Below are 25388 nucleotides of genomic sequence, written 5' to 3'. Positions count from 1 at the left end.
GTGTAAGTGTCAAGACTCTCCATCTCAGCTCAGGTCTTGATCTCACGATGTGAGTTCAAGCCCCACATTGGGCTCTGCGCAGGGCATGAAGCCTGCTTAGAAAAAAAAGGGGGAAAAAAAAAGAAAAATTGAACCCAGACCAAACGACTGAAAGGTAAAGTGGCAGGTTATCACTTTCCTTATTTATACACTATACTTGGCAGCCTTTTGGCATCAATTTACCTTGTGATAGAAAAAACCCTCCAGATCTTTTCCATCTTTCCGTTCCTTTTCCCCTCGCCTCCCCTCCCCTCCCCTCCCCTCCTCTCCCCTCCCCTCCCCTCTCCTCTCTCTTCCTTCACTTATGAAAGCATACATCCTCCATTTTGAACTCCAGAAGCTGGGTTTTGCAGCTGGATTTACAGCGTGTCACATTTGACCACTTGTTAAGATCTTTTTGGATCCTGAATCTATCTACAAAGGCATTCAGAATGAAGGTTTCACATTGTCTATAAATTTGTAAACATCAGGATCTTTAACCATATAACTTGTAAAAATATTACATGGGATAGCATCCTGTACTATGGGATAGTGACTTTTCTGTTTGATATGTATTATTAATGTGCACTCCTGTAGGTACACTAATACCTTACACATCTTGCATGTATTTACTATGGTTCAAAGAAAATACACTGATTTTTTTCAGTGCTGGCAAATGCCTGGCCAAAATCAAAGCATTCCCCTCCGCTACCTGTCTGGTAACCCTTAGAGAAGGAAATCATGTCAGGGTATTGAACCAATGGCGGTTACTATGATCATCTCTTTGAAAGTCGGTTCTAAATCTTGGTTAGTCTAGGGGCGCCTGGTGGCTCATTCGGTTGAGTGTCCCACTTTGGCTCAGGTCATGATCTCGGGGTCCATGAGTTCGAGCCCCCGCATCAGGCTCTGTGCTGACAGCTCAGAGCCTGGAGCCTGCTTCAGATTCTGTGTCTCCCTCTCTCTCTGCCCCTCCCCCGCTCATGCTCCATCTCTCTGTCTCTCAAAAATAAATAAACGTTAAAAAAAAACACCCCAAAAAACTAAATCTTGGTTAGTCTAGCATCATACCAGCCTGCACTTTGGGAGAGGTGATAGCTGGGGTGGGGGGATACAAGAAGGAAGAGGAAATGAGAAAACACGGTGTGCTGCAACACTACGTCCTCGAGCTTCCCTGCAGACAGCTGGTTTCTCCTTCACTTTTTAGCTTTAAATGGGCTGCTGTGGCAAATCTGATGCAGCACAACGACTTCAGAGGTTTACCTTCACTTGCGATTTTATTAAGCAAACGAATGCAGTAAAAAGATCTGCTTCAAACGTAGGTAGAAACGAGAAACGGGAATAGAAATCTATGAAACCGCTCCAAAGCCGCAGTGAAGCTGTGACAGGTGAGCGTCTTGACTCGTACGGCCTAAGATGGCTGGGCTGGGAAAGTAGCTCCCCTCACCGGGGGCCTACCCTAGGCGAGACTGGGGTCGCGGCACGCCCCCCGTACGTCACCGATTACGTAATCCCGCTCGCCCGCAAACGTGCCGCAGGGCGCCCGCCCCTAACCCCTCCTCCCGAAAAGCGCGGCGGCCAGTGTCGCACTTGAAGCGTGCTGGGACTAGCTCTCAAGCCTCCCGGCAGCCCCTGCGACGGGCGCGGTACGTAAGGAGCTGGTCGGCGGCGGCCGTTCTCCGTAAAATGGCGGATCGTCGGCGGCAGCGCGCTTCGCAGGACACGGAGGACGAGGAGTCTGGTGCTTCGGGCTCAGACAGCGGCGGCTCCCCGGCGCGTGGCGGCGGGAGCTGCAGCGGTAGCGCTGGAGGCGGTGGCAGCGGCTCTCTGCCTTCCCAGCGCGGAGGCCGAGCTGGGGCCCTTCATCTGCGGCGGGTGGAGAGCGGGGGGGCCAAGAGCGCCGAGGAGTCGGAATGTGTGAGTGTGCGCGGGCGGAGCTGGCCGGGGGGCGGGGTGTAGGTGGTGATGCGGGGCTGGGAGTTGATGGTAGATGCTAGGGTGTATCGTGTTAGAGAAGAGAGCTATCCCATTGCGGTGTGCATCCGGAGCCCCAAGGGAGGAGGAGGTGTCGGGGGTGTCATGGGAAAGGGCAGAGCCATTGTAGATGAAAAGCGGATGTTTATTCAGAAATTGGGGCTGGAAGTGAAGAGACTGGATCTCCCTCGGTTGCTATTTGTTAAAGATGTACCTTTCCTCACCTCCCTGTTCAACCATTTTGTGTTGAATCTTTAGCTCCCCACCCGCTGGAAATCACGAAACTAACCCATGTCATCTCCTTTCTTTCAGGAGAGTGAAGATGGCATGGAGGGCGATGGTGAGTAGCATTGTGACAAGTTTTTTGCCCATAAACTCAGATCACCTATCTTCAGCAATTGACATTCTCTCAAACTGTTAAGGATTTTCGGGAAGAGTGCCACAGCCTGGCTCTTTGTAGCACAGTGCTTATGAGCATACGTTTTAGCAGTATGATCTTGGGCAAATCATTCTTTGAGCCTGTTTCCCATTTGTCAGTAGGGACTATTATTTTATCTCTCTGATAGGTTGATGTCAGAATTGATTAAGAGCCTTAGCTTGACTCAAAAAGCAATCAGGAAATATATTTATAATCATTTCTGTTGCTTTTTTCTTTACATATTTTTGTTTTGTTTCAGCTGTTCTTTCGGATTATGAAAGTGCAGAAGACTCTGAAGTGAGTGTAACAAGTTCTCTTTTCTATGTTGTCTAGGTTGGAAAGTGGTTTGTTTGTTTTTAATGTATTTTAAAAACCTGTACACACCTGTGGTTCAAAAGTACTATGACCCACTTGTTACTCTTCTTGTGCATTCTTCATTTATGCTCTTCAGAAACTTACAAAAGGTCTTGTTTAGAATGAGGGACATTTGGTGCATGCCTCTTTAGGTTAGGTTTCATGTGTTACACTGTTAGTGTCAGTTTTTCACCCTGTCTGTTGAAGATAAGGTTTTAAATAAGAAAATGAGAACATCTTGACGTCCTTCACAGGATGTTTGACAGTTCCTTTTATGCTACCTAGGGAATGAAACCAGCCTGTTGGATATTTTTTTTTCAAGTGTATCTGAAGATCTTAAAAGGTCAGGATTCTGAGTGTTTGTATCAGAAACATCCCTCTGTTTACAGAGGGCTTTCTCCCTTTTAAATTCAGAAGAAAATTTCCATAAGCCAAGCTATTGTGATCTTACTTGTTTTGGTTGGAGGAGCTACCAGAAATGCCATGGGAATGGCTGTTTGTTTCCTGGGGTTGTTGAATAAAATCCTGAGTTCTGGATTTTGGTTCTGGGGTTATGAACAGGAGGAATTGGATTGTGGATCAAAGGTTGTTTCTGTAAATTTTATAGGACTGTTACTGCATATTAGATTTCCATTAAGCACTGGAGATGCAACAGTGAACACAATACCAAAATTTCTGTCTTTAGGAATGACTTAGTGAGGAAGTCAGATAAACATACAGCCATCCCTAGGGCTTGGTGACAACTGCTGGGGACAGGGTTAAGTAGGGTATTAACGGCTGAGTACTGAATCCATTTTAGGCAGTCAGGAAAGAGTAAGTTGGAGTTAGACAAACCATGTTCTAGGCAGAGGGAACAACAGCTGTGAAAGTCCAGACACAGGAGAAACTACTGAGTTATGTGGAAACTGATAGTTTTGTGTGGCTGGAACATAGTTGGTATGGGACGGATACCAGAAGTAAAGGCAAATTAGTGAACAGGGGAAGATCATCAAAGGGTTTACTTGTTCCTTTTCTTCATCATGTACCTGCTGTGTGCCAGGAGTTGTACTGGGCACAGGAATGAAAGACAGACATGATTCTGCCCTTGTGGAGTTTATATTCTGGGGGAAAATATACAGTTAAGCAAGTAATTACAGTGATGTTTGGTGAATGTCACAATATCGGAAGTATAGGGTGCTTTGGGAACCCATGGTGAGGGCAGCTAACTGGGTTTAGAGCATTTGGAACCACTTAGAAGATGGGATGTTAAAATAGAGACTTGAAGGGTGAGTGGGAGTAAGCCAGGCAGAATATCCTAAGCATAGGGAACACTGGGAAGGAGGTCTAGAAGGAATGGACTGCATGACCATTTGGAGGATATGAAAAGTTTAATATGACTGGTTCTAAGTGATGAATCTGAGTCCGAATCTTATCCTTTATAAGCCAGATTAAAATGTATTTGGATTATAGTGTAAGAAAGTGAGAAAGCATAATAGGGTTTTCATCAAGTGTGTGGTATGGATTAGACTTAAATTTTATTTTATTATTATTGTTATTTTAATGTTTATTTTTGAGAGAGAGAGAGGGAGAGACAGCATGAGTGGAGGGAGGGCGGGCAGAGAGAGAGGGAGACACAGAATCCGAAGCAGTCTCCAGGCTCCGAGCTGTCAGCCCAGAGCCCAGCGTGGGGCTTGGACCCACAAACTGTGAGATCATGACCTGAGCTGAAGCTGGACGCTTAACCAATTGAGCTACCTAGGCGCCCCTGTTTTATTATTTTTTAAGATTTTAAGTAACCTCTACATCTAACATGAGGCTCAAACCCACAACCCCAAAATCAAGAGTTGCATGCTTCACTGACCAAGCTAGCCAGGCGACCCTGAATTAGACTTAAATTTTATAGAAGTGTTTGTCAGATCCCAGTAACACCTGCCTCAGAAAATCCAGTTGGCCAATTCTGAAACAAAATCTTGCAGAGGGAGGGAGGACTCAGACATTTATATGTTAACAAGATTCCAGGTTGATATTTATGCACAGTAAAATAGGAGATCTTTTTTTTTTTTAGGTAGGCTCCATACCCAACATAGGGCTTGAACTATGACCCTGAGGTTAAGAGTTGGATGCTTTACTGTCTGAACCAGCCAAGCATCCCAAGAATTATTATTTTATAATATTTTGTCTGCAATGATAGCTGATCTGGGGGGGAGCAAAATTGGAAGCAGAAAAGCTAGTTAAAGCCATGTGGAAGTCAAGGCAAGCAGTGTGTGTGGCCTGGTGTGGAGTGATAACAGTGGCAATAGAAGTGGACGGAATCGAGGGGCGCCTGGGTGGCTCAATCAGTTAAGCGTCTGACTCTTGCTTTTGGCTCAGGTCATAATCTTGTGGGTTTGTGGGTTTAAGCCCCACATCAGGCTCTGTGCTTACAGTGCAAGGCCTGCTTGGGATGTTTTCTCTCTCTCTCTCTCTCTCTTTTTCTCTCTCTGCCCCTCCTGAGCTCGCTCTCTCTCTTAAATTTGGGGGAAAAAAGTGGACAGAATTAAAAGTTACTTAGGTAATGGGATTCACAGAATGTGGTGATTATTGAGATGACTTATTTTTTCTGAAGTCAGTGATGAAGTTAATCTGCAAAGAGTAGAAGGGAGATGAGAGGTTTTGGGGTGAAGAATGTTTGCAGCAGTCACTAGAGAATGGAAAGCCTGGAAAAGCTGTCAGGCAGTATGCAGTGTTCAGTGAGGTTTGGTGATTATGAATTTATAGCATCTCATCATTCTGTATGTAAATGACTTTGGGTGTTATCCTAATAGCAAAGAAAGAAGACTACTGAAGGCTTAAGTATAGAAGATGAATTTTGGGTGAAGCAAGACTTGGGACAGGGAGAGCCAGTTAAGAGGTTGTTAGGACAAGCCAGGGAACATGATGGTACCCTAAAGAAGACATGTGGCAGTGGGACTCACAAAATTGAGACATGTTTGGGTGGTACTAACAGAACTTCTTGATTGACTAAATGTGGAGCTTGAATTAAGGAGTTAAAGGGATGCCCAAGTTGATGAATAATGTTATGCACTAACAATGGAACACAGCAGGGGCACCTGGGTGGCTCAGTTGGTTAAGCGGCTGACTTTGGCTCAGGTCATGATCTTGCAGTTCATGGGTTCAAGCCCCACCTTGGGCTCTATGCTGACAGTTGAGAGCCTGGAGCTTGCTTTGGATTCTGTGTGTCTTTCTCTGCCCCTCCCCCACTCATATTTCTCTCTCTCTCCCTCCCTCTCTCTCTCTTTCTCTCTTTCTCAAAAATAAATGAACGTTTTTTAAAAAGGGTGCCTGGGTGGCTCAGTTAGTTGAGCATATGACATCAGTTGAGGTCATGATCTTGCAGTTCATGAGTTCAAGCCCCGTGTCAGGCTCTGTGCTGACAGCTCAGAGCCTGGAGCCTGCTTTGGATTCTGTCTCCCTCTCTCTCTGTCCCTGCTCCACTCGCACTCTGTCTCTGTCTTCCTCACTTTCCTAAAAATAAATAATATATTAAAAAAAAAAAAAAAAAGAACGGGACACAGGAGATTTAGGAGGACAATGGTGGGTTAAAATTTGTATGTCTTGAAATTGAGCGATTTGTGGGACTTTGAAATGGCAATATATAGTATATATATATCATCTGAAAGTTAAGGAAATCTAGTTCTGTTCTGTCCAATACAGTAGTCACTAGCCAGATGTGGCTATTTAAATTTAAATTGGTTGAACTTAAACTTCAGTTATTCAGTTGCAACGGCAGCATTTAAGTAGTCAGTAGCCAGGTGTAGCTACTGGCTGCTCTATTGGACTGCAGAGGTAAGGAAAATTTCCATCATCCATTGGACAGCAGTGGTCTAGATTACAGAAAAAAGCCTGGTATCCTGACTTTCACAGTTGCTTGCATTTCTTCTTGATTATTCACTATATACCTAGACATTACAGTTCAGTCTTGTCTATTAAAGTGTCATCTCTCACGGGGCATCTGGGTGGATTAGTCTGTTAAGCATCTGACGTCGGCTCAGGATATGATCTCGAGGTTCATAAACTCAAGCCCCACAATAGGCTTGCTGCTGTTGGTGCAGAGCCTGCTTTGGATCCTCTGTCCCCGTCTCTGCCCCTCCCCAACTTGCGCTCTCAAAAAAAAAAATTAATTTTGATATTTTAAGTTTATCTTTGGGGGGGGGGGCATGTGTGAGAGCAGGGGAGGGGCAGAGACAATGGGAGAGAGAGAATCCCAGGCCAGCTCTACTGCTGCACTGTCAGCACAGAGCCTGTTGTGGGCCTCAAACTTATGAACCATGAGATCATATAACCTGAGCTGAAATCAAGAGTTGGATGCTTAACCGACTGAGCCACCCAGGTGACCCAAATTTGATCTCTCTTAGTCTACAGGGTTAGTTTTTCATCCCTGTCTTTTCCTTACAGTTTATCTGTTGAAAAGATATTGATGATTGTTCACTCATGGTACAACCCAACATGCTTCCTCTATCCTTTTCATTTCCTGCAAATGATTTCCAGATCCATGGAAAGACAACATAAACCAAAGATTTTATCTTGAACAAAACTAATGATTACTCATTTTCTTTTCCTTATAGGTCACTTGCTGTTTTTGTCTAGGTATTCCCAGTATGTTTTTTTTTTTTAAGGTCCAGTATTTATATTAGAATTTGTCTGGTGGTGGTTGGTCTGGGTCAGTGTTCACAGGTATGAGATGTAGTATGTCTACAGTATGTCACGGAACTCTTATCCAAGTATTATGTTTTATTTATTTTTAATGTGTATTTATTTTTGAGAGAGAAAAAGCAGATGTGCATGAGCGGGGGAGGGATAGAGAGAGTGGGGGACAGAGGATCCCAAGTGGGCAGAGAGCCCTGTGCGGGACTCCAGCTCAAGAACTATGAGATCATGACCTTGGACACTTAACCAACAGAGCCATCCAAGTGCCCCCTAAGTATTTTATGCATGTCTTTGGTATTTGACCCCTTCTTTCTAATCCTTTTTTTCCTTTACTTCTTGATTTTTTAAAATATTTTTTTTCTTTTCACTTTTTATTTTCACTTAAGGTGTTATTACTGTTTATTCACTCTTGTGTTCCGTCTAGTTTTAGACTTTCTATTTGAAATGCTTTTTCTTTAATTTCTAGTACCTTCCTGAGTTCTATCATTGCGTTTTTGAGTTTTTCTAACTCTGATGGATGTTCTTTAATACGTTACATAACTTTCATAACTTTCTTAATGTATTCTTAGCTCGTTTTGAAATAAAGTTACAATTTTGATATGATATGAGCCTGTCTTCTCTCATGCTTTCTTTGTAGGAATGCTCTTCTACTTATTTTTTTTCTCAAAGTAAGTTTTTATGGGATTTGACCTCTATATTTTTGTTATTGATTTTTATGTGAAATTAAGTTTTCCTGATCTGTTAAAAGGATGTATAGCTCAAAGTAGCTTTTTCTGGCTTCCTGAAATTCCTTCTGTTGTTTTCCTGTAGCGTTAAGAAAAATGGCAGATTCCTTTCTGAGATCTCTTGCTTTTGTTCCCTTTCCTAACTTGTTTTGTAGCTTCTCTTCATTCCTTTTGCTTCTCTCCTGCTCAATTGGATTGCCCTCTCAAGTTTCTCTTAGGTATGGGACCCTATCCTAGAAAGGAGCCCTGGCAGCTGGGTCAGTTGCAAGATTTTAGAGGGGTTAGACAGCTCTAGCCATTTGAGAGCTGCTTACTGCAGGACCTTCACATTCAAACACTGTTGGAAACACTAAAATCCCTCTTGGTTGCAACTGTTGTTTTCAGTTTGGCTTTCTGTTAAATACACACCTGTTGATGAGGTCAGGGTTCTCCTGTTCTCGGTTCCATTTTACTACTCTGTTTTCTCCAGTACAGACACCAATCTGGTGCAGGTCTTAATGGCTGTTGGTGCTTTATTTCTGTGTGCTTATATTTTGAGGTCTGGGTAATACCTTGTAACCTAGTTTTGTTGTAAATGTTGCCCATAGCCTTTAAAGGGCTTTGATTTTGCTGTCTAGAAGCCCTCATTTCATGTGGAGATTTGAAGAGATCAAAAACCATGGCTGCCATTTTCCCAGAATCTTCTAAGACAATTTTTAAAGTTGTTTTTTTTTTTTTTTAATGTTTGTTTATTTTTGAGAGAGCGCGAGTCAGGGAGGGGCAGAGAGAGAAGGAGACACAGAATCTGAAGCAGGCTTCAGGCTCTGAGCTGTCAGCACAGAGCCTGACATGGAGCTTGAACTCATAAACCGCAAGATCATGACCTGAGCCGAAGTCAGACGCTCAACCAACTGAGTCTCTCAGGTGACCCTGCATGTGGCTGTTTTGATCAAAGGAGTATTTAAGAGTTTTTAAAGAGGAGAAGGTTTACTTTTTTAAAAATGTGTGGCATAAAAATAAAATGTATAGAGGAGGTGTTTGGCTGGCTCAGCAGAGCATGCAACTCTTGATCTCAGGGTCATGGGTCGGGAGTTCAAGCCCCACGTTGGGTGTGGAGCCTGCTTAAAAAAGAAATGGATAGCAGTTCCAGATAAGACTTGCCTGGAGTGCGTCCATGAACACAGATGCTTATAGCAGAGGTGAAGACTGAGCATCTTGCCAGTCTTCCAAGTCTGGCATGGTGGGCTGAAGCAAGGCATAGAGGTATATAATAGTTAGGTAATTGAAGCCTCGGAGAAGTAGGAATTTAAAATGATGCTGGAGAACTTAGATCTCAAAGAGACATTGAGAACCAGGAAGACACTAACTCTAGCTCATGCTCTGAAATACATAGGGAGTGCAAGAATGAGCTAAAACTTTAATTTGGAGTCTCCTCAGCACTGCTGTTTGTATCTTTCTGTCCTGCCTTGGAAACAAAGTCAGTTTCTCATTTGGAATAAAAGAATCACTTCGTTTGACATTCCACCATGGACTAGAGGGGACTGAGCATAAAACAAAGTTCTCTCATAATCATGTTGATAGTATTTTAAGGTGTTTGAAATCTGTGTGTGTGTGTGTGTGTGTGTGTGTGTGTGTGTTTGGTGGGGACTAATGAGTTAAGGTCACATACACATACTGAACAAGATTCTTGCAATTTCTGCTTTAGAACCTACAGGGAACATAAAATTAGGGAAAGAACTGAATGATTACCAGCTACCCATCCCCATCCCAAGAGGAGGGGAACCTTTTTTTTTTTTTTTTTTTTAAATTTTTATTTATTTCTAGGAAAGAGAGAGAGAGACAGAGTGAGCAGGGGAGGGTCAGAGATAGGGAGACACAGACTCTGAAACAGGCTCCAGGCTCTGAGCTGGCAGTCAGCACAGAGCCCGACGCGGGGCTCAAACCCACGAACCTTGAGATCATGACCTAAGCGAAAGTCGGACGCTTAACCGACTAAGCCACCCAGGCGCCCCGGAACCTTTTTGTGAATAAGGGGAAATGGGAAGAATCAAGGGTACTTGGTTATTAAAAAACTATGGGTAGGAGCATTTGGGCGGCTAGTCAGTTAAGCATCTGACTTTTGGTTTTGGCTTAGATCATGATCCCACGGTTTGCGATTTCAAGCCCCACATTGGGCTCTGCACGGACAGTGCAGCTGTCTGCACTGACAGGCCTACTTGGGATTCTCTCTTTCTGCCCCTACCCCACTCACTTGCTCTCATAATAAATAAATTTTTAAAAATTAAAAAAAAAAAAGCTGTGGTTGTGGTCTCCCTCAAATTGTGGGTTTCATAACAGTATCACATTTCGGGAATCTGACCCAAAACACTTAGAAGCTGAAGTACCCAGATGCTTAATAGGGAAGAGGAGTTAATTGGCTCATTGGGACCAGTTGGGCAGACTCCACTGTATTTGAAGAAAGGATAGAAACTTAAGAGCTTCTTTGCTTCATCAGGAATCTCACCGTGGGACTCTATGATCACATTCCTGATGTTAGCCTGAGTTTAGAGTTATGAGCGAGTCTGGTACAGGTCAAGTGTCAGACCCAGTAGGAGAATAAGACTAGCGTGCACATATCTACCAGGTGGCAGCAGGGTGTTGGCACTGACCTGTTAACCCAGCAATGGGGACTAGCCTGCCTTCCTTATAACCCATTTTTTTGTATGTTTTCAGGTCTCTAAACCTACCCTCCAGCCTATAGGTCTGCCTCCGGAGGAGGTCCATATTGTGAGAGGAATTTGAGATGAGCGTATTCTAAAACCACTTTCCTCAGCATAAGCTTTAATTGTTCCTTTTTGCTCCCTAGAACTAGCCACACCTCTATTACCTAACCATTTCTGGTGGCCCCTATTTAGAAGATGGCCTAAGGACCCTCTTCTGTGTGAACTGACTCATCAGTTTCTGTGTCACAAGCAGGATTATCCAATCTTGATATGGTAGGAGAGGAAAGGAGATATGGAGAGGCAAGAATGCACTTGAGCTTTGTTTTCATTTCTAAAATGCAGTGCTCTTACCAGTTCTCTAAAGGTTCCTAAGTCAGGGGCACCTGGCTGGCTCATTTGGTTAGAGCATGCCATTCTTGATCTCGGGTTGTTACTTCAAGCCCCATGTTGGGTGTAGAAATTACTTAAAAATAAAATGTTTAAAAGAACGAGTCTTTTAGAATTACATAATTCTGGACTGAGTTGTTGGCTAAGGTGATCTCATGCTGCAGGAAATTGAGTATTAATATCACAGACATAAAAAATGTAAGCCATTATTTCCCAATTTGAGGGTAAATAGTGCCTTGAAAAATCATAGGGTTATTTGTAGAGTTTGCAAATTCATCAGCTCAGTTCATATTATTTGTAGACTGAATATATATCTCCCACCTTTACTACTGTTTTTGAATATACAGGTTAATACAATGTAAGTTTTCTTGAAGTATTATTGAATGTTGTTTGTTATATGTTTTTTTCAGTCAGTGGGTGTTATATGAGCTGTTGTCTAATGGAGATCTATGAAAATTTTTGAGCTTAACAAAAGGTTCGCATAATCTCAAAGGTTGGGAATCTCTGCTCTAAGCTCTTTTGAGATGAGAGAATTCACAACTTGAGTTAGAGGGTAGTTTTTAGGCACTGCATGTCTAAGAAACAATCCATGAGGAGGGAGAGAAATGATCAACAAAGATTAAGCTCCTTCTGTATGCTAGGCAGTTTTTATTTTTTTAAATGTTTGTTTATTTTTGAGAGAGAAACCATGAGCAGAGAAGCGGGGGAGGGGACAGAGGATCTGGAGTGGACTCTACACTAAAAGCAGCCAGCCTGATGCAGGGGGCTTGAACTTATGAATGGTAATAAAATCATGACCTGAGCTGAAGTCATCCGCTCGTTTAACCAACTGAGCCACTCAGGGGCCCCTGTATGCTAGGCAGTTTAAAGCCTCCCTTTCTTATCTCCTGGGTTTCTTCCCCAGGGGCTACCATGGTTAACACTTCCTTGTATATCTTCCTGGAAAACTTACATGAATCTAAATAAGTATATGTACGTATATTTTTTTTATTGTGCCCCCCTTTTTTTTTTTGTGCCCCATCCTCGAAATTTTAGTAAAGAGTTTTGATATGTTTGCTTTTAATTCTTACATGGTAGTAAAAGTTCATAAGAAAATGTTTCCATCTAAAGAATGGAAAATAAGGGGCACCTGGGTGGCTCAGTCCGTTAAGGGTCCAACTCTTAGTTTTGACTTAGGTCATGATCTCATGGTTTGTGGGTTGAAGCCCTGTGTCAGGCTCTGTGCTGAAGCACGAACCTGCTTGGGATTCTCTCCCTCTCTCTCTGCCCCTCCCCCGCTTATGCACTTGCTCACTCGCTCTCTTTTTCTCAAAATAAATAAACTTAAAAAAAAAAAGAATGAAAAATAAAAATGCACCATTTCCAACTGATGGCAACTTTTTTCAGGGTGAAGAAGGGGAATACAGTGAAGAGGAAAACTCCAAAGTGGAGCTGAAATCAGAAGCCAATGATGCTGCTAATTCTTCAGCAAAAGAGGAGAAGGGAGAAGAAAAGCCTGACACCAAAGGCACTGTGACTGGAGAGAGGCAGAGTGGGGATGGACAGGTCAGTGTCCACCACGGGCCTCCATTGTGGGGGCCAGAATAAGGGCTCTTAACCTTGGAGAGAATAAGGAGCCCTTTGTCTGTCCTCTAGGAGAGCACAGAGCCTGTGGAGAACAAAGTGGGTAAAAAGGGCCCTAAGCATTTGGATGATGATGAAGATCGGAAGAACCCAGCATACATACCCCGGAAAGGGCTCTTCTTTGAGCATGATCTTCGAGGGCAAACTCAGGAGGAGGAAGTCAGGTACAGCCTCTTGTTGCTGCTATTTAGTATATATTTAGTGCTTACTATATGCCAGGCACTTTGCTAATTTATTGCTCACAGTACTTTATGTATTATGATTGTCCTTTTTGAGGAAAGTGAGGGTTAGGGTATTTGGTAACTCTTGGTGGAGGAGCTGGGATCCAGACCCACACTTCCACTGCCTTCTTTAATTTGAGGCTCAACACTCTGGGATAAGAAATACTTGCATAGGCTGCACCTATAAAGGTGAGAGATATTTCCAAGGTGCTGAGTAGTTTGAAGTGAAGTCTTTCCTCAGTTTTTTGTCCCTTACTGCATTGGAGTCCAGCAGGCTCTTTCCTTATTTTTGTCCCTTGTTACATTTGAGCCCAGTAGGCTCTGTGATTCACTCTTGGTTTTGTATAATACGTCTTGGAAGATGGAGAGACCGTTGAAGTTCCTGCTGTTCTCTGCCCCAACCTATTTTTTTGTGAACATCTTTACTTAGTAGAATCTACCAACCTAAGACACTTTTCCCTGGTTTTATCCAGACCCAAGGGGCGACAGCGAAAGCTGTGGAAGGATGAGGGTCGCTGGGAGCATGACAAGTTCCGGGAAGATGAACAAGCTCCAAAGTCCCGACAGGAGCTCATTGCTCTTTATGGCTATGACATCCGTTCAGCTCACAATCCTGATGACATCAAACCCCGAAGAATCCGGAAACCCAGGTGAGAAAATTTTGGAGTTTATACCATTTATATTTTAGAGAGACCTCTACTTTTTTAAATGCCATTCCAGCCTGTCATTCAGTGGGTGAGGAATGGGTGAAGTCTCCCTGACCTTCAGTTTATATCTCTAGTGGTCTCATCTATTTTGTTATTTCTTTTCTTAAGACTTTTGCCATTCCATTTATTCAGGTTTGGGAGTCCTCCACAAAGAGATCCAAACTGGATTGTTGAGCGGCCAAACAAGTCCCATCGCCACCAGGGTCCTGGGGGCACCCTACCACCAAGGACATTTATCAACAGAAATGCTGCTGGTACTGGCCGGATGTCTGCTCCCAGGAATTACTCTAGATCTGGGGGCTTCAAGGAAGGTCGTGCTGGTTTTAGGCCTGTGGATGCTGGTGGGCAGCATGGTGGCCGGTCTGGTGAAACTGTTAAGCATGAAGCCAGTTACCGGTCACGGCGCCTAGAGCAGGCTCCTGTGAGGGATCCATCTCCAGAAGCTGATGCTCAGGTGCTTGGCAGTCCTGAGAAGGAAGAGGCAGCCTCAGAGGTTCCGGCTGCTGCTCCTGACACTGCACCACCAGCCCCTGACAGGCCTATTGAGAAGAAATCCTATTCCCGAGCAAGAAGAACGAGAGTCAAAGCTGGAGATGCTGTAAAGGTTGCCGAGGAGGTGCCCCCTCCACCTGAAGGACTGAACCCAGCACCTCCAGTCCCAGAAACTACCCCTCCTCCACCTGCTAAGACCGGAACCTGGGAGGCTCCAGTAGATTCTACTACAAGTGGACTTGAGCAAGACGTGGCACAGCTAAACATAACAGAACAGAATTGGAGTCCAGGGCAGCCTTCGTTTCTACAGCCACGTGAGCTTCGGGGTAGGTATCTTTTTTCCCGGAGTATCATTGAGTTTGGGGACAGGAGATTTAGGTCTCTCAGGGATATGGTGTCTGATAAATATCTGTGTGTGTGTGTGTGCGCGTACGTTTAATGTTTATTTTTGAGAGGGACACCTGAGTGGCCCAGTCGTTTAAGCGTCCAACTTCGGCTTCGGTCATGATCTCACGGTTCGTGGGTTCAAGCCCCACATCAGGCTCTGTGCTGACAGCTCAGAGCCTGGAGCCTGTTTCAGATTCTGTGTCTCCCTCTGTCTCTGACCCTCCCTTGCTCATGCTGTGTGTGTGTCTCTCTCTGTCTCTCAGAAATAAATAAAACGTTAAAAAAATTATCGAGAGAGTACATGCATGTGCAAATGGGGGAGGGGCTGAGATGGGGAGAGAGAGAATACCAAGCAGTCTCTGAGAGCAGGCTCCCTGCTCTCAGCGCAGAGCCCACCACAGGGTTTGAACTCACAAACTGAGATCATGACCTAAGCTGAAATCAAGAGTTGGATGCGCAACCAACTCCACCTGGCGCACCTATCTTTGTTTCGTTAACTAAAAGAAACAGAATCATAGGTATATTCATCCAAAGACCTGAGAGAAATTTTATCTGTTACTCAAGACGACCCACCACTTTGCCTACCTGACCAGTCATCAGTATTGGCCTCCTGAATCCACAATCTTTAACCCATTCTGTGTCGGAAAAGTTGGAAGAAGGTGGCAGTGTTCTTTTTATAGGAGTTAATTGTTAAATGTTTGATACTTACTCATTTGAATTCGTTTGAAAATTTTCTTTTATATTTATTTATGTATTTTTTTTTCTTTTTTTTTTTTTTTTTTTTTTTGTTTTAGAGACATAGAGCACAAATGGGGGAGGAGCAGAGAGAGACACACACAGAATCTGAAGCAGGCTCTGGGCTCAGAGCTGTCAACCTGACATGGGGCTCAAACCCACGGACCATGAGATCATGATCTGAGCTGAAGTCAGATGCTTAACCAACTGAGCCACCCAGGCGCCCCATCTTTTTTTTTTTTTTTTTTTTTTTAATGTTTATTTTCAAGAGAGCACATAAGTGAGGGAGAGGCAGAGAGAGAGAGAGAAGGGGGGAGACACAGAATCAGAGAGAGAGACACACAGAATCTGAAGCAGGCTCCAGGCTCTGAGCTGTCAGTATAGAGCCTGATGTGGAGGTCAAACCCACAAATTGTGAGATCATGATCTGAGCCGAAGTCGGACTCTCAAACAACTGAGCCACCCAGGCACCCTGGGATGAGAATTTTCTAAACTTTTTTTTTTTTTTTTTAATGTTTGTTTATTTTTGAGAACAGAGAGAGACAGAGTCTGCACAAGCCAGGGAGGGCAGAGAGAGAGGGAGACACAGAATCAGAAGTAGGCTCCAGGCTCTGAGCTGTCAGCATAGAGCCTGACGTGGGGCTTGAACCGTGAGATCATGACCTGAGCCAAAGTTGGACGCTTAACCGACTGAGCCACCCAGGTGCCCCGAGAATTTTCTAAACTCTTTGAAAGGAAATCCTAATTTCCTTAATCTAGGGCCAGGCTACCCAATAGAGCTTTCTCCAATGTAAGAACTTTTTGAACACTTGTATCCCGAGTGACTGAGGAAATGAACTTAATGATTTCAATTAATTGAAATTTATTTTTTTTTTAATTTTTTTTAACGTTTTATTTATTCCTAGGAGAGAGAGAGACAGCATGAACAGGGGAGGGTCAGAGAGAGAGGGAGTCACAGATTGAAACAAGCTCCAGGCTCTGAGCTGGCTGTCAGCACAGAGCCCGACGCGGGGCTCGAACCCACGAACCGCGAGATCATGACCTAAGCGAAAGTCAGATGCTTAACCGACTAAGCCACCCAGGCGCCCCTCAATTAATTGAAATTTAAATAACCACATGTGGCTTTTGTGTATCACGTTGGATAGCAGAGTTCTAGAAACTAGGACCTATGTATCATGGCCTGGCCCATCCATCTTTGTCTCCCTCCAGTCAGGTAGATCAAAGGATCTTTTCCTTAGTTTCTGAAATCTGATTTGAACTTAAAAATTGGAAATCCTCATTTAGACTGGGAGTTTCAGCATCTTTTCCTGGTGTGCATGATTTTTTTTAAGTTTCTTTTGAGAAAGAAAGTGAGAGGGAGCAGAGGAGGGGCAGAGAGAGGAAGAGAGAATCCCAAGCAGGCTCCATGCTGACAGTGGAGGCATGAATCATGAGATCATTACCCGAGCCAAAATCAAGAGTCAGACGCTTAACCTACTGAGTCACCTAGGCACCCCTGTGCCTTTTTGAACACCAAAAACCAATCCAGTATAAACTGGACCTGGAGTTGATATTTGAATGGAGGAGTATGCCCTTCTACTGATACCTCATTACTATTGGAAGATGTCTTTTTTTTGTCCTGAGTCATTTTTAGCCAGAGGGGAGTATCTTCCCAAACTTCTAGCCTAGATCTCTATGACCTGGAATAATTAGATACACAGAATATCCATTTATGCTCAGAAACTTTAGGGCTGAGATTTTTCAATATGTTTGATAATGTACTGTGCTAATTATAACCTCCCAGGGATTCTGTACACGGAAGTATTTGGTGGGAGAAATTTGAACTTGCACTTTCTCATTGAAGTCTGTGTGTGTGCACACGCACATGTGCTTTCAAAGGCTTTATTGCTGTATTAAGGTTGCAGGCAGTGAGGGCAAATTTCCAAATGCTGGTATTGACAGGAAGCAAGATAGTTTAAAAGGAATTTTGTGGGGCGCCTGGATGGCTTAGTCGGCAAGCCTCTGACTCTTGATTTCAGCTCAGGTCATGATCTTACAATCTCATGGTTTGTGAGACCCAGCCCAGCATCAGGCTCTGTGCTGACAGTGTGAAACCGGCACGGGGTTCTCTCATTCCCTCTTCCTCTGCTCCTCCCCCGACTCACATGCTTTCCGTCTCTCCTCCTCGCTCTCTCAAAATAAATAAAACATTAAAATAGAATTCCGTTAGTTTAAAGAAAATAATTCCACATGTTAGATTTTTCAACCTGTGATGTCCTCTTCAGTCCCACTCAACATCCATCTGCTCTGCAGCCATGACTTTTTTTTTTTTTGGTATATTTCAGGTATGCCGAACCACATGCACATGGGAGCAGGACCTCCACCACAATTTAACCGGATGGAAGAAATGGTACAGAAAGGAAAAGGGAGTAGTTGGGGGTCCGGGCTGCATGCAATAGCTATTCACTGTTTAAACTAGGATAAGGCCTTGGAGTCCGTTTTCCCATTGATTTACCCATATTTCTTTTAATTTGGCTCTCCAGAAAGGGTAAAAGGTCTAGGTTCAGATCTTGATGTTTCTAATTGGTTTTTCTTTCTTTTTTTTTTTTTTTTTTGCAAATTTTTTTAAGCTTTTTTTTTTTTAATTTATTTGAGTAATCTCTACACACCATGTGGGGCTCAAACTCATAACCCTGAGGTCAAGAGTTGCATGCTCTTCCAACTGAGCCAGCCAGGGTCCCCTCATTTTGCCAGTACTGTTTAAACACTTGCCATGTACCAAAGGTGTGTTTTGTAGTACCTAAAGGAGGGTGGGACTTGATATGAAAGTCAGCCCTCTGGGAGTCTTTTTGCTCAGACCTCTTTATTTCAGGGTGTCCAGGGTGGACGAGCCAAACGTTACTCATCTCAGCGACAGAGACCTGTGCCAGAGCCCCCTGCTCCTCCTGTGCACATCAGTATCATGGAAGGACATTACTATGATCCATGTGAGTTGTTTTTTGTTTGTTTATTTTATTGTTGGGGCACCTTTCTCGGCAGGATGAAGTGAATTAAGAGACCAGCCTCTTGACGCCTGAACTTCCCTTCTGACTTATCACAGTGTTTATCAAACATTGTCAGGCTGCTGTTTTCTTCACATGGAAAATTGAGAACATCTTTTAAAGGGTTTGGGGGACAAGGAGACTTATCCATGTGATATGAAGAGTAAGGGTTTATGAGAGTCCCAATGTGATATTTTACAGTGCAGTTCCAGGGACCAATCTATACCCATGGTGACAGCCCTGCCCCACTGCCTCCTCAGGGCATGATTGTGCAGCCAGAAATGCACCTTCCCCACCCAGGTAAGCTTTGCACCTCTGCTTGTATGCTTCCAGTGCCTGAGGATATGTGTTGGGGGCTTCACCAGCTCCATCCTCATGAGCTCTGTGCTGCTTGCTCACATGGCCACTCTGGCTGCTTGGGCAATAAACTCTTGGGTCCATCCTGAGGACTTCCAGCCTGAGTCTTTTTTGTGCTGAGCAGGGCAGCCAAGCCATCCCATGGAAATGGTGTTATCTTCTATTTAGTTTTTGTATTCCTCTTCTTGTCCAGGTTTACATCCCCACCAGACACCGGCACCTCTCCCCAATCCGGGCCTCTATCCCCCACCAGTGTCCATGTCTCCAGGACAGCCACCACCTCAGCAGTTGCTTGCTCCTACTTACTTCTCTGCTCCAGGTGTCATGAACTTTGGTAATCCTAGCTACCCTTATGCTCCAGGGGCACTGCCTCCCCCACCGCCTCCTCATCTATATCCTAATACGCAGGTGAGATGGCAAATGAGCAGATTTTTCTAGGTACACATCCTTTAATTCAGACAAGGCAGTGGTACAGGGAGAATGCTTAAGGAATTGGAGAGAACATCTCAATGCCACTGATTTGCATGTGGCACCAGTACGCCTCTTTGTGGTCAGGAGCTGGAAATGCAGCTGGTATAATGCCCATCATCTATTTATTGCCTTCTGTTTCTTGAATGGTATTTCATTCAAGTATTTTGGTATGTCTTAGGTGGCTGTGTCTGCTATTCAATTGAGTAAAGAAATTATATTATCCTTACCAGCCCTACCTCTTCCTGTGCTGCTTAACTCCCAGCAGGTTGACACCATCTGGTATGTGAGGTGTCACTACTGAGTTTAGCCTCTTCCATTTATCAGTTGATTGTAAGAGGCAATACTTTGAAGAATTAAGAACCAGAACATAATTAAGAGATAGTAAGGTAGAAGTTAACAATGTTTATTTTAAAGGGGGTTGCTTAGAGATTTAAAAACTTACAAATTCCAGTTCTTTTGTTTTTGTGCCCGATTAATGTTTCCTGTTTCCTATAGTTTTGGTGAGTTTGCCTAACTTTTTCTTCTGACTCATTGGGGTCCCAAGGCCCCATCACAGGTATATGGAGGAGTGACCTACTATAACCCTGCCCAGCAGCAGGTGCAGCCAAAGCCCTCCCCACCCCGGAGGACTCCCCAGCCAGTGACCATCAAGCCCCCGCCACCTGAGGTATGTGAGCTGCTTCCTATATCAGTGGGCTTTCCTTTCCCCTAGAAAGTGTCTCTCCTTTTCTGGGTGTATCTGTATGGTCTTTTTTTTTTTTTTTTCTTTTAATGACTGGTAACAAATTCTAACTTTATTATTTCAGGTTGTAAGCAGGGGTTCCAGTTAATATGAGTTCCTAAATATTTTAAATTGAACATCATATAAAAGTAAGTGTATGATATACTATGACTCTTATAACGTTCTAAATCTTTTTTTTTTTAATTTTTTAAAAAATGTTCTATTTATTTCTGAGAGAGAGACCACGTGAACAGGGGAGGGTCAGAGAGGGAGATACAGAATCCGAAACAGGCTCCAGGCTCTGAGCTAGCTGTCAGCACAGAGCCCAATGTGGGGCTTGAACCCATGAACCATGAGATCATGACCCAAGCCGAAGTCAGACACTTAACCGACTGAGCCACCCAGGCGCCCCTGTTTTTTAAAATTTTTTTTAAGTTTATTTATTTTAGAGAGAGACAGAGCATGAGTGGGGGAGGGACAGAGAGGGAGACACAGAATCTGAAGCAGGCTCCAGGCTCTGAACTGTCAGCACAGAGCCCGACATGGGGCCCAAACCCACGAATCATGAGATCATGACCTCAGCCAAAGTCAGATGCTCAACCGACTGAGCCACCTAGGCGCCCCAGCCCTTAGCACATTCTTAAAACTAATGCTCATGCTTACTTACTTAACAATCACCTAATTAATGCTTTAAGTTATAATGATGAGATATCTTGTCAGGAGACTTAAAGGAGTCTCAAAATTTGCCAGCTGCTTTGTTTTGTGAATGTATTGAGCAGAGTTGAAGCAGAAACCATTGTTAACTTGGTAGAATTTCATTTGGGAGCCTGCAAGGGAAGAATGCTTCTTTTTTAACTAACGGGGAAATCTAAATTTGAGGTGTTTGCAGCAGAGCCAGTTCTAAAAGTCATGGAGAAAGATCATGAAGGGTTTATTGTTGTTTTGTTAGTGACTTTATTTTTTTATTTTATATTTATTATTTTTTTAATGTTTATCTGTTTTGAGAAAGAGGTGGAGAGTCTCTGCGTTGTAACCACAGAGCCTGCTTAGAATTCTGTCTCCCTCTCTCACTCGTGTGCGCTCTCTCTCAAAAATAAACATTTAAAAAGATAATAAAACATATGATTTAGAAATGTGGCTTTTTGAAAACAGCTTACAAATGCCCAGAAGGTCCATTAACGATGGTTCTTCCCATTTCCCCACCCCTGTCAGAACAGCAGAGGTGAGAACCCAGGAGAGAAGAGAAATACAACTGGCTGTTACTACCAGGAGGGCTTCAAAGATGTAGGGTGGCTCCTACCAGCAAGCAGCTGAATGAGGAGGACCCCTGCCTTCCTCTGAGGACAGGCTCTGTTGGAGAAGGGGCTAAACAAGTGGACTTCCTCCTATCTCCACTCTTTACTTGAGTTGGCTGTGCTCAGAGGAGCAGAGATCCAGCCAGCGCAGCTTCTGGGTCTGCATCTAAAAACCCACGTCTTTTACTCTTCTTCACTTTTTCCTGGGAAATTCAAGTGTCTTCTCCCAGGGAAGCTCTTTCCTGTATGTTTTGTTTCCTAAGATGTTCGTTTTTAAAGCCTGGCTTACTATTCTTAAATTAATATTCTTTTAGTTTCTTTTTCTCTCTGCCTTTCACTGAGACGAGTTCATTCTTCTGATTTGCTAGCTCCTCTGGGTTCCCTTTTGCTCTTTCCCTGCATCCCAGATAATTAAAGTTTTACCAGCAAGTTTTCCCCCACCAAGTCTATAAAGAGGTGGCCTTTCATTTTCGGCTGGCCCTTGTTATTGTATACTTGGATTCTCTCAATTCCTATAACCCTCGAAGCAGAGCCGTCCACAGTGTCTCATTGTGGAGAAAAGTTCAAAGTGTATAGTAGGAGCCCTTCTTCTTGACTTTGGTTTTCAGGAGCCTGAGCCTCCATCAGTCCCCGTACTGTATAGGTGTCAGTCCTCTACTTGAGGGCAAAGTCTACCGTGGGGAGAGATGGCAATCCAGATGCCCTTGTGAGAAAGGGAAAGTGGAGTAAGCCTTTGCACCTTAGGGGTCTGTATTCATACAGTCCTCAGGGCTCAGTCTTTGAGGTAAGTGGAATTAGAGGGCCCTGCTTCTCTTTCCATCCTTCCTCCCACGCCCCCTTTCCAGTTGCTGTGGACCAATGCATCTCTCTAGAGGCAGATACTGTCCAGCAAGCGGTCTTACCCTATACTTTGCAGTTGCTCTTCTCCATGTCTTTCCTACTACAAGTGTTTTAGGTGTTACTACCTGATTTTCCCCGAGTTCTGCTCCTGTCCTTGCAAACAGAAGATACCACATCTGGGCTTCAGGCCTAAGGAAGCCAGTCACTTTTGGGGCAAGGGCTCCTCCCTCTTTTCCTCCCTATCCATAGAGCTGAACCACTCCCCTGCTGCCTCTGCGGAAGAGATCCCTAGTACTGCAGCGCTTGTGTCTGCCAGGGGTAACTTGGCCACTGTCCCTGTCCTACAGAAGCTAAGGGACATGGTGGTAGCTGTGTCTCCCCAAGTAATGTCGCTGTTTCTATTCTCTCCAGGAGCTGACCTGACAACTCTTGAGTCACAGGTGTGGGGTGGGGAGTGGGGAGAGGCACTCAAGCTGTAACCCCCAAGGAGGAAATAACTGAGAGATTCTTCTAGGGGTAGCTGGTGGTTGTGCCTTTGTAGGCTGTTCCCTTTGCCTTAAACCTGAAGATGTCTCCTCAAGCCTGTGGGCAGCATGCCCAGATTCCCAGACCTTAAGACACTGTGACAGTTGTCTCTGTTGGTCCACTGTGTTTCGTTGCAAGAATTTCTCCATGTGTGTTGTTGTTGTTGTTTGTTACTATTTTAAAGGGTGCACATTTGTGATCAGCATTGTGACTTGGAGATAATAAAATTTAGACTGTAAACTTGGCTCCTTTGCCAGTGTTTTGCATGAGTCTTGATTTGGGAGGGACAGTAGAGGATTTACTGACTCCCCCAGAGTCAGTCACAACTCAAGGCAACTTAAGAAGCTCTGAGAGGTGAGGAACCCACAGTTGTGTCTATACTCCCCAGTGGCTGTCTTAGCCTAACTACATTGCCACATGGACCCAGGATCTCATTCAGTCCCTTTGATTGGAAACATCAGGAACAGAAAAACTAGTGAGAGGCACCTCACCCGCATGAACATATAGGTACCCTTTCACCTTTGTTAGTGTTTGGCAAGTGAGTTTCCTAGGGTAATGTGCCCAAAGCCAATACAGCTGTACTGGGGGAGGCAAAGGCAGCTAAGCTTTCTTCTTGAAAAGTAAAGACACTCTGGCACTGAAGTACCAAGAACCACAGCCTAAGAGGGAGGTTTCTGTCAACCTTAGTAAAAGTAAAGAGGAATGACTGAGACCACCAACTATGGCTTATGCTGCCAGTTATCCAGTTCACTGAGCCCCAGATGTACACAGGCCAGTCGCTAGCTTTGAAGTGACTGTTTTCTTCCAGATCCTGGGTGGGCTGAAGTTTATTACAGAGGTGGTTCCCAGTGTGGGGGAACAATTGTATTTAATGTGGAGCTAGTGGCATCTATTCTTGGGGACCACAAATCATTGTACACTGGGGGCATGGGCATCAAGGTACACCTTAAAACAGTTGGGTCTCCCCTTATATCCCTTGGTGCTATTGCTTGAGCCAGAAGACCATGATTCTTTTACCCTCTACCCCTAATTCCTCTTAATCATGTCCATTTGCTTTCTTCCTCCCCCACAAGGTGATGGGTAACTATGGGCCTGATCTCCTGGGGTCATGCAAAGAATGCCAGGCACCCTTGGGGGTAGGATACTAGCAGGAGGGATGACTGTGTTAAGATGCTTCCCCCTCACCCCTGCCTCTTGCTTCCCCAGTCCTGCAGTTAGATCCCATTGCTCTCCGTTGCCCTGGTAACAAGCTCAGCAAGGAGAAACTCAAGCTCAGCAAAGCCCCCAGGTTCTCTGCCCTACCAGCCTGCCTCTCAGTGGGCAGGAAAGGAGTATAAGGGGCACACAGATCAGCCTTTATGTAGCCTTGCCCTATTCCCTTCTAGAAGTTCATGGGCTGGGCTCTCAAAGTTTTTGCCTCCATCTTCTCACAGTTGTTAATCATACCACTCTCTTCCTCTCTATTTCTTCCATGCCAGCCCCCCTCCCTTGTGGGGTCAACACACAGGCTTGCTACCTTGTGGGCCAGGTCTTAGAATCCTGAAGTTGTCTCCTAGCACCTACAGCTCACTTGGGTTGTCCCTCTAGGGCAGTGATTCTCAACTCTGGCTGTTTGAATCACATGGGGATCTTTGACGTGTCATCCTTATGCAGGGACCATGCTAATTTCTGTATCATTCCACTTATACTGTATGTGCTGCCAAAGTGAGCAGTGCTTCGGGATCTTTTAAAAAATACCATAAACCTTGGCCTCACCTCAAAGATGTAATTGATTCCAACTGTGGCCTGGGCGTCTGTATTTTTTAGTTCCCCTGGATTCCAGTGTGCAGTTGGGGTGAGAGCCACTGTTCTAGGCATGATTCCATGCTGGCTTTCCTTCCTCATTCAAGTCTTTGAACTTAGTCTCTGCCTGATATCCTTGTGTGGTTGCAGGGGTGCTGGGGTCCTGCTCCCCAAGCTATCAGTTTCCAGAAGTGTCTCTGCCTCCTTTATTTCCAGCCCCCACACCCTCCACACTCCCCAAATCTTTCCCCTTCCTAACTGACAATCCCAAATCCTGCCCAGAGAGGAGGTTACCAAGGCAACCAGCTTAATCTGGTAACTGTGGCATGTGCTGGGAGTGGAGCCCTCTCCTCTTCTTATTTGGTTCACAAAATGCCTGGGGAGCTCTTAGCCACTCCAGCCAGTTTCTCCTCTTAACCCCAGGGGTAGTGGGGTATCCAGTAAAGGGAGCCCAGCAAGCTGATACTCAGATCTCTATTCCAGCTTTTTAGCCAAAACTGTTCTCTCCCTTTTACTTTTTCCTTTTGAAATCCACAAACAGATGGGTGTGCAAAGCTTTAATTCTGTAAACACATGCTCTAGCACACATAGGACCAGATATGCACACACAGTGACACGTGTGGAGTACACACCCTGTTCAATTCAACCACTCCCAGCCTTTAGCATTCCTGTCCCTGCCTGGTCCCTGCACGGTAAACAGGGGTGGGGCATTGTCCTAGGAGCTTCAGTCTCTCTGAAACCTGGTGCCACTCCCCCCCACCTTGTTACTTTAACCTTGATGTGTTTACACTGAGTGTCTCTCTAGACCCACTACCTCTTTCTGGGGCAGTGTATCCTTAGGGACAAGGCTCCTGGCACAGGCATCAGGAGTAAAGATCACTTATTAGAGTGCAAATTGGCATCACTTGCCCTACTCCATGGCCGTGTCCACTCTGGAGGGGCTCTGTGCTAAATGATGTTGTTTGGCAGTTTTGGAGCTTGTCATTCGTCTCC

At 44.5% G+C, this 25388-nt stretch overlaps 1 protein-coding gene and 1 pseudogene across 2 annotated transcripts; one reads left to right on the top strand and one right to left on the bottom strand.

Annotated features, from left to right (window-relative positions):
• Positions 1-1642: 1642 nt before the first annotated feature.
• On the top strand, positions 1643-22858 carry CASC3 (CASC3 exon junction complex subunit). 2 transcript variants are annotated; one of them, XM_039227873.1, is made up of 14 exons: positions 1643-1932; positions 2302-2329; positions 2667-2704; positions 12606-12764; positions 12855-13006; positions 13537-13713; positions 13903-14588; positions 17709-17773; positions 18236-18350; positions 18606-18704; positions 18955-19169; positions 19777-19899; positions 20039-20102; positions 21166-22858. In XM_039227873.1, exons 1-13 carry the CDS (start codon positions 1702-1704, stop codon positions 20060-20062), a joined length of 2112 nt encoding a protein of 703 aa, XP_039083804.1. In that variant the 5' UTR covers positions 1643-1701; the 3' UTR covers positions 20063-20102; positions 21166-22858. The 2 variants fall into 2 exon arrangements, with proteins under 2 accessions (XP_039083804.1, XP_039083805.1); XM_039227874.1 differs by having other exon boundaries at positions 20039-20106.
• Positions 22859-24228: 1370 nt separating this feature from the next.
• On the bottom strand, positions 24229-24325 carry LOC120229167 (annotated as a pseudogene).
• Positions 24326-25388: the final 1063 nt, after the last annotated feature.

This window comes from Hyaena hyaena, unplaced genomic scaffold (genome assembly GCF_003009895.1).
Source record: "Hyaena hyaena isolate Hyena2069 unplaced genomic scaffold, ASM300989v1 scaffold_29, whole genome shotgun sequence".
Lineage (NCBI taxonomy): Eukaryota > Metazoa > Chordata > Mammalia > Carnivora > Hyaenidae > Hyaena > Hyaena hyaena.
The sequence above is the reverse complement of the archived record's forward strand: the minus strand, read 5'-3'. Positions and strand labels throughout refer to the sequence as shown.

Excerpts from the sequence above, each read along its gene's own strand:
- CASC3 (XM_039227873.1), top strand. The coding sequence starts at position 1,702 with ATGGCGGATCGTCGGCGGCAGCGCGCTTCGCAGGACACGGAGGACGAG. Across the intron at positions 13,007-13,536 it reads ACTCAGGAGGAGGAAGTCAG|ACCCAAGGGGCGACAGCGAA; the intron begins GTACAGCCTCTT and ends GGTTTTATCCAG. Across the intron at positions 14,589-17,708 it reads ACAGCCACGTGAGCTTCGGG|GTATGCCGAACCACATGCAC; the intron begins GTAGGTATCTTT and ends GGTATATTTCAG.